At 36.5% G+C, this 12008-nt stretch overlaps 1 protein-coding gene across 9 annotated transcripts in view; it reads left to right on the top strand.

Moving 5' to 3' along the window:
* Positions 1-12008, top strand: part of lama2 (laminin, alpha 2) — a 155907-nt gene that overhangs the window by 63007 nt on the left and 80892 nt on the right. For all 9 annotated transcript variants that reach the window (XM_028039819.1, XM_028039818.1, XM_028039820.1 and 6 more), the window contains exons 14-16: positions 966-1130; positions 8764-8862; positions 11504-11715. In XM_028039819.1, coding sequence (XP_027895620.1) covers positions 966-1130; positions 8764-8862; positions 11504-11715 — 476 coding nt within the window. The remainder of the gene's footprint in view (positions 1-965; positions 1131-8763; positions 8863-11503; positions 11716-12008) is intronic.

The following is a 12008-nucleotide window of genomic DNA, read 5'->3' as shown; positions in this document are numbered from 1 at the left end:
ATGCACACCATCAGTCAAGGATTTGGGGGAAGAAAAAAAAACTCTTTCAAGGTGTCAGTTTTTAGCTGACATGTGACAGATGTACAAAACAAATAAAGGTGTTTCTTATTTATAGCATGCACTGTGCAAATGTGCATTAAACTGACACAAACAAATGGAATATATTTTTGCAGTATTGACATTCTTGTCGCAGTTTGTTTTTTGTCGGGCTGTGGAAACGGAGCTCGGATGATATGCGAGCCAATCTAGTTGAACATTCACTACGTTGTCAGTTACAGTTGTATGGAGCATCAAATTAAGACCATCCACTGGGCTTTATAATTAAGCTCAAGGGATTAAAAAGCCTGGCTACACTATACACGACTTAAATATGTTTTCAGTTGAATGCCACTGATCAGGTGACAACAAGCAACTTACTTCTACTAAAGTACGAGAGTCAGGTCTTTTTAAAAAGCAAAAATATACTAATAATTACCGCGGGGATATTATCAAATGTTAATATCTGCTTTATTTTTGGTGCATTGACAAAGGTTGCAATTTATTCTGAGGTGGCATTATCTCTTGTACGTCGTTTGAGTCACCTGGCAAAATAGAGAAGTATTTAGTGTGACATGGAGTTTAATTAACAGCATTTTAACATTTAAACATAAACTGGATGAAATATCTCTGGAAATTTATTGTAAATGTACAGCTGGTCACCATGCTGTGTGTCTCGTCTGGTGAGGCTGCTGGAGACTTACAAAGCTAAAAACTTGAAATTGAAAGCTGGCCTCTTTGTAAAACCTTGACTTGCAATATAGCAGGAGAACTGGAGAAAAGGGTGCAATCCAGCAAAAGTCCTTTTACAAAATAAGCCCTTTCACAAAAATTACTTCAATTATACTGAGCAATTAGAGTAAAAGAGTTGTCTGTAGAATAAAGTAAATGACCTCTTTTTCTTGTGTGTGTGGTTGCTGTGTTTTTAGGTGACCACTCTTGCTGGCTGGCATCCGGTTGGAGAGACAGGAGGGAGGGTATGGTCTGTTCACAGAGAGACACCTTCATATCTGACCATCAGACACTTGGATGTTGTGAACGATCTTGGCTCCGCCTACTACTGGAACGCACCTGAAATATATCTTGGAAACAAGGTTAGAGCAGACAAACGTATTTTCCTGTACTATTGCATACCTTCTGTGTTGCTAATGATATTCGTGATATTCGTGAACTTTTTCGCTGCTGTGTTGTTTTGCTGCTCCAGTCTGTCCTGTTCCCTTTGAACCATCTGTAAATACAAAAAGATTTTCCAAAAAACGTTATTATATTGTTCAACCAGACCAGGCACACTCTCTTGATAGGGGTGTGCACTCCTCTGTCACATCGGCATCATGTTTCGTTTGAGGAATTTTTGCTTAAAAACATTGCTTAGTAATTAAGATTACACTCTCATCGTTTTACAAATGGATAATGAAAACAACAGTGAAAACATGTAAATGCTCCTATGATGCTGCATCATTAGCCTCGAATGCGTAAACACATCCAATTTGTGGTCTCAAAATAATGCCTCCTGGGTGGATATCTGCTGAGAATACACCCCGCTGGGATGCTCACCTCCCTCCCAGGCCTTCTTCTCTGGATCAGCTTCTGCTAATGTCGACCGTTTGATTTTGCACTGGGGTTTTCTCTGGGTGCGATTGGACTTTTATCACTCCAGCTGGTGAATAGCTGCAGTCCATGTTTCTGAAGTTGTTGGCCTACTACTACAACAACAGACCAACTGTGATGTTTGTGTGTCGTGGCTTAGAGGGATCTACCACTGAATTTCATTACATTGCGCCCTGCAGGCCTGGCTTGTCATCTCACTTCTTTGTCTAAGCGTCGATTCCTCCCTCCCCCTAACCATCCCTCCATCCCAGCCTCTTTTCATCGGCCCTGCTCCTCTAACTCTCACTCCATCTCTCCAGGACTCCCATTTTTCACCTTGCTGTTCCTAAATCACCTCCCTCCACCCCTTCCCCACCTCACCTCTCTTGTCTGCCTCTTTCTCTATCTATCTCACTTGCTTTGTGTCTCACGGGATAAACAGTGTTTCGCCTGTTGAACTCGATAATCAACTGTTTTTCTCTTAGCGCCCGCACACATGCACACGGCGAACACGCAGCCACACACCGTTACGCTCGCACAGACTCCCAGGTCTACATAAGTCAGATAATGATGTGTTTTGGAGGCATTAGGGATGGCGGAGCAGAACTGCATGCCTCCAAACATGGGAAACAAACAAATTACCATAGTGTGTGTGTATTTGCGTGTATGCATCCATGTGCGTGCAATCGCTGGAAGCGCTATATGCTCGTACTGTATGAAAAAGCAATTCTTTGCTCCATTCTGATTGCGTTACAGAGATGGATGCTCTTTGACTTGATGTGACTCTTTCACACACAGTGGAACGTCATTTTAGTGTGTGTCATTGGAAGTGACAAGCTGTGCTTGTTATAACAAGCTAGCAGTTGATGTAAAAGAAAGTAAATGTGTGTGTGATAATGTTCTGCATGGTCTCCAGCTTTATTAATGCAGTGAATGCTCCTGCTCTGTGGCTGCTCGTCCGACCAGAAGCATTTTCCACTCATGCTCGCCGAGTATTTTATTGCCAATGTTGGCCCAAGGACTGCTCATCCAAAAAGATGGTCGTTCTCATCTTTAAAGAGCATGCTGTTAAAAGAATATCCATGCAAGGTTTAGAGTTTGACAGCAGTGAGGCCATAAATGGAGTTCAATTTAGAAAGCCAAAAATAACTGTAAGATGTTATAAAGTGAGAAGTAGCATCCTTTATTTATAATGTAATTAAATATCCTTCTTAACATCCATTAATATATTTTTGCTACGTTTCTACATTCTCAGCCTAGCTTCATTTCTTTTCATGATCTGTTCAGATATATGCATGCATTCCCACACATATTAGGTTAAAAGCCCCCTTGCAAAATGGAACTTGATAACACATTTTTTCATGACAAATGTCTTGCCTAATTTTGGCTGGAAATCTTCTTAAACGAGCTCTACCAGTTCTGCTGAGTCATCAAATATCCAGGCAGAAATTTAACCAAAAAATTTTCAACAGCAAAACATCAATTGTGCTTGAGGTGCAACTTGCAAAGGAACATTAAATCAAGTCTGACAATAAAATCAAATTCATAAGCCCATGTCTTTACATCCACATAATGTATTGAACATTTCTGTAACGTTAGGGGAAATTTTATTTTTATCTACGAATTTCATAGTCATTATAGAACAAATTCACATCAGGAGAGCGTAATTCTGTTTTTAAGTGCCTGGACCCAAAGTAAATAGGATAATACTATCCTATTTAGTGCAGAATTTACAGCAGCCTTCAACAGCTGTCAAATTCCAACTTTTCTGTATCCATCATATTTGGCGATTTAAAACCCGACTTGTGGTCAAGACAGATGATAGCTTCAGAGACACAGAATTCTCATCATTTGGAGAAACAGAGTGCCAGAGTCAGGCAGAAACGGAGTTCTGGAAGGTTGAAAAGTAGAGATAAAGTGGTGATGGATGAACATGGACAGAAGAGAAATACTCTTTCCTGACACATGATGAAAAAACACAATGTGCTGGAACTCATGTCCAAACACACAACTTGGCTTGCAATTCATTTTCTCCAAACCTTATCAATAACCTTTCTTCTGGACCTTATGAGAAATGTTTCTATTGCATTTGTTTTGCTGTTTAGCTCCATGAGTGAAGTTGGTTCACGTTAAAATATCTAATGTGCAAGATCCATAAGATAATTAGATTTATATATTTTTATCTTCAATAATTTTTAGTTGTATAGATTAAAAAGTACTATTTAAAACTGTAGCATTTTAATGAGCTATTATTTTTAAAGGTTTACTATTATTTTTAAACTATTAAGAATTTTAAAGACCTGCAAAGGCTTGGTTGACAATCAACCAGTCAGCTTTTGATTTCGGGTAAAGTTTAAAAATGTAAAAGGTCATCCTTCTCTTTCATTGTTCTGGTCATAAAGGTTTTCCCCAGAAGGATTTGTCATTTCTAGGTAGGGAGCTACATTTTGGAAGAGGTTCCCCTTCTTGATCAGTAGCCTCTCAGTCCATGGTTACATACATGCATACATAAACATGTAACTCAGCTATAAAGTTTCTTTTGTGAGCTTCTTCAAGTAAGATTCACAACACGCTTCTGCAACTGACTTTCAAGACCCAGTGATCCGTGGGAGTGCAGAACAATAATTGATTGGCTCTAAGACACTGGGAGCAAAATAGTGAGTTGCTCTTAGTCTTCAATTTAAATGAGATGTGCATACTGAGTTACAGTTCCTCTAACCTTCTCTCATCTCCCTCCTGCAATAATGATCATGCTGTAGTCCTGTGCACACCCACTTCAAAGTGTGACATTGTTTTTAAGCTTGTTTTTTAAGTTGCACCATCTGCATTACTTGACACTGTATAAAACGTCACAGTTAATACAAAGTTTATATAATGTTCGTAAAGTGAGCACCACCAAAAGTATTTTGAAAAATGTATCTAACCAGACAAACCACCTCCTCATGATTTTATACATCTGACATGTTCATATGTTAATGTACTTTCAGAAAAAACTGAAATGAAATGATCCATCAATAATCAAACTTACATTTACAAAGTTGTAAACCAGTCAAAACTGGCATGGGAAACGCTGCAGATTTTTCTCTTAGTAACTTTATCAAAGAAAGACCTACACAACTAAAATTGGCAGAATGTGTGTGAAAAGCAAACAAGCTCCCAATCAGACTTATAACTGCAGGATGGTGACCTATAACACCCTATTTTACCCCTCAGCAAATGACTGTTGTGGCTTACTCCCAGCAAATGCTTTGACTGTCAATATGAATACACAAGAGCAAATACTAAAGTAGTTTTCTTTGATCACTCAATTTTTTGGGAATTTTTTTGAATTGGTAATATTATAAAGTCTTTGTATTTGCAGCAATGCGGAAATAAACATGTTAACATTATTTTTTGTAATATATTTCTTCAAATTCACAACAGATGTCAGGAGTGATCCACCATACAGAGGAATCAAAATAAATAAGCCCATAAACTAAGTATAGTAGAACCCCAGTGTTCATGGGGATCAGGGAATATAGCTGCCAGCAAATTGCAGAAATCCACAAATACTTGAGATTTGCTCTAAAAACACTTCTGCCTGTTTTAATAGTTGTAAGTCCAAATATACCTTAATATGCATTATTACACACAGTGGCAACAGTGTTGGCACTACAAGAGAAACTAATATTTGCAGTCTTCCTGGTAATGGGTATCCATGAAAAAAGAAAAGGTGCTCCTGGATTCTTTGGCTACTTTGCAAATGCCTCACAATAGCATGTCAAGCAGCATTGCACCTCGGCATCCTAATTGAAGGCCTATAAAAATGTTTCTCCAAAGATTGGAGGAATAAGCAAGGTATCAAACAAAATGCTTACTGGGACAAACGTAGATCTACTAACTGAAGAAAGTATGGGGAAATCAGTTAGACATCCTTGATAAAAATCTGAAAGTATTTGTTCATTTTTAGACAGACAAAAGTCATAAACATACAACCAAGAAATCAAATAGTTAAGAGCGGAAAAAAGTAAGATTTGGGAATGGCAAGTTCAGGTCCCTGATGTGAATCCAATAGAAAATTTATGGGAAATGAATATCAAGGTGCAAAAATAAGAACATCAGGACCGTTCTTCTAAACAATTTGAATCAGAATTGTTTGGTAGAAAGGGTCAAAAGCACACATGTAATAGATTCAACTATGTTTTGTCTTTTCCAAATGGACTATTTTATCAAAGACCAAACCACTTCAAGAAGAATGTTCCATATGTTGGAGGCAAAAGTCCGATTTGTGCTTTAATTTTTCATAAAATTAAATGATTTACCCTAAGGTGAGTCAAAGATGTAACTTTTATAGACAGTAAAATTACATGTTGCCCTACATTTTTTACTGTAGGTTATCCTTACTGCTTTATTCTCCTCATGGCATCAATCTGAAGCATGAATCTGACCTTTTCAGAATACCAACTCTAAAATGAGGATGGAGTCATACTTTGTAGGTCATTAAACTTTTGACTTGGTTATGTAAAGTTATGGAAAAGTTATATTGCATCAAGGCTCTGCTGGGAACCCTGGAGGAATAGTGAGGTGGATAGTGACTCATTTTTTACTCCTCCTCTCACTTTCCATGTCAAACCCACTCCTTGGCATAGGCAGTAAATTAAATATCAAAAGTTTGTTTTTCTAGCACCTTCTAAGCAGAATATTTTTTCCCTTATTTAAGATAGTTTTGGAAAGAATAATTTTTGCTCTACAGAGTGCCTATAACTTAATGTGGTAAAACATCTGTTTCACAATTTTTTTATTATTGGCAATCTTTGTGTTGCGATTACTTTTCTCCCTTCCTCCCACATATTGTATCAGAATAAGCTGTTACTCATAGCCAGTAATAAAGGAGTCACTATAATGAAAATTGAGTCAGGCTCTTTGTTACAGTTTGAACAGTGTGGATTATGACTTCCTTTTCTCCTGACCATTAGTAGAGTTAATAACAGGCTTATCTTACTCACAGGGGTGCATCTAACCAATGTCTGTTACAGCAAAGTGTTTATTCTACGATCGTTTTTACCACCCATAATTCTGTTCTCTCTGTAGATAAGTTTACTCTCCTGCTGTGCTTTTTTTTATTTATTATTGGTTTGTCGTTTCCTCAATTTCCTTTCTTTATTTCTTCTCCAAGGGTGAAATTGGGCACTCATGTTGCTATGAAAAAGCTTTGATTGTTGACCGGAATTCAAGGGATGGCATCAAGAAAAATTAGTTTTCTGAAAAATATCGAGTGTTTCAAAGAAAGTAAATTAGAAAAGTTAGAATCCGTTGGAGGTTTGGGAACCATCTGAAAAACGTACCGTCTTTAACTTCTTAGCTCAATGAATCAGACATTCTAGGTTATGCAAGATATTTTTTCTCAAATGTGTTAAGGTTTTAGAGATTTAGTGATGATAAAAAACATGATGGTCTTAAACTAAAACCAAGAAGATAATTAGCAACATATTTTTAGTGAAATCAACTATTTTCCCTTTTGCAGCAAGTTTCAATGAGCGTATGTTTCTATTGTGCAGAATGTGCTAGAATTGTCCAGTCAAAATCCTCACATAAATCTAATTTAGTCTTTAGCAAGAGTTAAATGTTGCTTTTTTTATGCTCACTATCCAGTCTGACTAAACCTAATCTATTTGAGAAGAATAATGGGCAAAAATCTAGTTTTTAGAGGCTGCAAAACTGAATGCATATTCATGCCACCGCTTTAGATTTAAGTTATAAAAAGATTTAAAAATCTTTGGAGATTTTTTCCACTGCTCATTTATACACTGATTTGTGGTCTGTCACATATAATCTCAATAAAATACTTGATTTGTGGGCATAATCTGAAAAAATGTAAAAAAGATTCAAGGTTTGGCATCAGTTATGATACATAATTTTGCATTAAAACTGCTGTTTTGACGCAATAATATAAAAAGTTTAAATGCTTTGTCATACTTCAGCTTAGATAATGACAAAAGCAGGTCAAGCAGCAGAAGTGTTAGAGAAGTGGGGGCTGCAGAGTGTAAGTTTATGCTATTATTTTACTGTCCTCTGGGGTCCAAATCTGTAAATTGAGGTAGATCAAGAATAAGTGTTATTGAATAAAAATCTCCACTGTAGCACCCCTGCAGGCCTTCCCGGGGTGTGTGGGAGTGTGTGTAGGGGTGCGCGTTCAGGTCAGCTGCCAAATGAGTGATTCCCTCATCCTACTTTAAAAAGTGTGTGTAATGATGCAGAATAGCAGAGGTTTATGGAGACATTATGCCTACGTTTTACTTCTTCACTTACTCTCTCAAGGACCATTTCTTTATCTTTCTCTCCCCCTTTCCAGAGTGTCCCCTTCTCTCAGTTTTATAGTGGCATTATTATCTCACTCCCCCACCCATTACTGCTCAGGATGGAGCAGAATAATAAATTTCAGGATCATGCCGATGCAGCGTTTCTCCAGCTCTAGCTCCTTTTGTGGTGTCAACAGAAAGGGTGCAAAGAAACACCGTTGGACAACAAAGACTGTGCTGAATACCTGTTCTCTGCAACTTTTTAACATTTCAAAATTGTTTTGGTTTAGAAACGGATTTTGATCAGATTGGTGTATATCAGCATGTGTGTCTAATTTTGTGTATTAGATGCTATTCGAAAATCACATGCTAGGACTGTTATAAAACTCATTAATTAAATTATAAGTTTCGTTTTAATTGAACCTATTAGTTATTATAAATGATAAATTCCATCAGCCTTCAACATGCACAGGTTGAACGTTTTGTAAAATAGAGTAATCAAAGCCAGTACTTTGTTGTATTTTGTTGTTTCTATGGGAAAATAAAATATAGGGTAATCTGATTACAGCAATAGCTCCATCAGTGATTCAGTCCAATAAGGAGAAGTCCTGCAAACAAAATCACTAGAACAGGAGTACTTTTTTAAAACAAAGTACAAAAACATTGATAGAAGTAAAAGTTCATTCATTGCCTTTATCCAGGGATAAACACAATTCCTGGACCAGGTGTCAACCTCTAGCGTTGTAAAAAAAAAAAAATCCTTTCCAGGAACAAGATCAGAAGATAAGCTCAACCGCTTTGAAGAATTAAACTCCAAATAATTGTGACCTGTACTTGTACTTTATTGCTCGCGTCTCTTCAGGTTGCAGCCTATGGAGGTGATGTGACGTTCACGGTGTCATACAAAACAAACCAACAAGCGGCCATCAGAGTCACCTCAGAGCCTGACCTTATTATTGAGGTAAGTTGGGAAAGATGCAAAGTTGAAAAACTTTGAAACATTTACACACCAATATTTAATAAAGAGCAGGTTATCTACACATGGACTGGAAATCAAGAACTTTTTTGTGTGAATTTAGCTTATTGTTAAACATCTGTTTAAATTCCAAGTAATTGAGGAGTACATTCACTTTACCATCAGACAGCCATATGATGACCAAAGTAGCATTAAAAACAGTTAGTGTTTTTTGTTTTTTAAAGTTAGCTTTTATGATACCATCAAAATGTAACTGTATTGCGCTATCTAATTTTTTTTACAATAACTGTTGAAATATTTTAAATATAGCCTCCAGTTTAAGTGTGATTATAAATGTAAGACCTTTTTGATTAAATTGAGTTCAGCAGCCACATTCACAGTAATGAAATGCAAACCATCTCTCCAAACAGTCACTATTATCAGCATCTACAGCAAGGTGTACAGTGTTCATGCATAAGTATCTCATACACCGCCACTGAAGGAGGAGGAGGAAAAGGGACTGACATTGAGTGTCACCCAGGCCTAATTATTATTACCTTTTATGTTTGGGAAATGTTCACATAACCCAAGAAACTCCTGTGCATGTGTAATTTATTTGTGCCCTTTCTTTACTCACTGGCTTCAGCAGGGGTGAACATTGAATAATGCAGCAAAAAAAAAAAGGTGGTAGAAAACAGACATGCACATAGACACAAAAACAGCCACAGCATGCGGAGAAGTGCTGAACTGAGCAATAAAAAATGCAGATGGAGTATTTCCTACCTTCTCTTTTATAATGAGCAGGTTGCAGTATGATGCATGGCAGCAATAAGCAAAGCAGCGACACTATTAGTTAACTGTTAATGTCTTCCTTATCACTAAACAACACTGTAACTTTGTGCCAAATCTGAGAACGACAAACAAACGAGCATAAATAGAAAAGAGAAAAACAAATAAACTGCATAAAAGCAGTGGAATTGTTTTGTATTTCAGAAGACAGATAAACATTTATGTGGCTAATATCAGATCTTAAAATTAAGTTAAAAAAATGTTGCAGAATAATTCAACACTGATTATTCCATGTCCTTATTTATATCATGAAATTCTTATAAAATTAAACTATAAAAAGTACAGCAATTATTTTAAAACTTGAAGTTTTAGATCAAAATAAGGTTTGGACTTAGATTTGAAATGTTTAATTGAATCTTTTATTTTTTATGTCTTTCAGTCCTTCAATCTGGAGGTGTTGTTTGAATTTAACTTGGGATTTAACTTGGAAGTGGGTGAAAATAAATAGAATTAAGACATAGTTATAAGCGAGCTAAAGCAAGTAATAAAACAAAAGAATAAATATAAAATTAATCAAAAAGATGTAGAGAAATATAAAAAAGAAAACTGCAAGATGAAGAGAAACAAAACAGTAAGCTTGTTATTTAAAGCCATGTCAGTGTGGATGGAATGGGAGGAGGAGGAGAAGAGGACAAGTATCGGTTTTGTTGTCAACAAAAAGCCTCTTCAATGATGACAACAATGAACCACCTACACACTGTCAGCCAACTTTCCCCCTCTTAACCATCTCTTCATCCCCCTTTGTCTCATGTTTTTCTGTTTTTTACCCTCACTGTTTACTCTCTGCATATCTGATACAAGCTGTGGTGTTTATTTTTTTCCTCTCTCTCTTGCTTTGATTTTTGTCTTTGTTGTATATATCTTAAAAATTGTCTAAACATAGAATAAACTCAAAATTCCATTATGCTTAGATCTTCTGCAGAATTAGCATAAGGAGGATTTTTATCTGTCTCCCCCTTAAAGTTGCATTCAAGATGAGGAGTTGAAAAGAAACGGGCAGTTTGCAATAAACTGAGATAAATGTTGATCATGTAATAGTTGAAATTAACTATTTTTAATGACAATTAACCATGTGAATGGAATAGATTCAAAGAGTTGAGCTAAAGAACATACTACATTTTTTTTTACTTTTACATGTAATTTTGTTTTCTACCTTAGCTAGTTTGCTGAATGAAGTGCTGGAAATCAGAGTTTTGTTTTTAGTGAGGGCATTGAAATTCAGGGACTACTGTTTGGATCTAATGACCAAATGTGGATCTCTCTGTGAACAATTGCATGATAAGTAACTGAATAAAATAATAGAATTTCAAATTATTATAGTATAAAAACATCTGGAAGAAAAGCAGTCCTAGAGTGTGTTGTTTAAAACAGTTTTTTCTGGAGCAATGTACTGCTGTCTTTGCATCTTTCACTCCTGCAGCTGTTTTCTCTGCAATGATCTACTCCTCCTTTTTTCCATTAAATAGGTTTTCTTTAATGGCTTATTGGTGTAATTGCTCCCTCCTCCCCCATTGGTTGTTGTCACTCAGTTAGTTACTACATGCTATTGATCCATGGTCAACAAGAGATGGTCAGATACAAGGTCTTGGCTCAGCTCATTTGCATTTAGTCCATGCCGAATGTCAATAGCAACTTAAGCTCATTACCTAATGACACATCATTCACCCTGTTTGTTCTTTTAGGACTAGCTCTAATAGAATGAGATTATTTTACATCAGACACAGAGAAATGTTCAAATGTCATTGAACTTAAAAAATATATTTGCAACTGTTGTATTTCATGTTTTTCTTTCTGTTAGGGAGGTGGAATGAAGCTTATAGACAGCTGGTTTGGCCAGCCAGTGTATCCGTCGTCTACCAGCACCAAACACATTATTCTCCTTCCTGAGAACTTCGTGGTTTCAGAGACAAGACAGGCGATCAGCAGAAGAGATTTCCTGTTAGTGCTGGCCAACCTGACGAGTTTAATGGTGCGGGCCTCATACAGCACGGAAGCCAGCGCTGTCTACAGGTTGGAAGAGAACTCACTTGGATATTGTGTAATAATAAAAATAAGAACATGGTCATCATTAGTGTGTTTTATAAAAGGCTGTTTATATCTGGAATTAAATTCATGAATTCTTGACCAGGAAGTTCTTCATTAATAAAAGAAATGAGCTCATTCACCCTGTTAAACTGGCAGTAAAAATGTATGTCAGTTGACTTTAATCAAACAGCAAATAGTTTCCAACAATTAAAATCAATCTTAGATACTGCATCATTGTACTGGTGATTAACGCCAAGGCACAAAATCCTGCAATAAAT

The sequence above is a fragment of the Xiphophorus couchianus genome, chromosome 15 (genome assembly GCF_001444195.1).
Source record: "Xiphophorus couchianus chromosome 15, X_couchianus-1.0, whole genome shotgun sequence".
Taxonomy (NCBI): Eukaryota; Metazoa; Chordata; class Actinopteri; order Cyprinodontiformes; family Poeciliidae; genus Xiphophorus; species Xiphophorus couchianus.
This window is presented reverse-complemented; position numbering and strand designations above follow the sequence as displayed.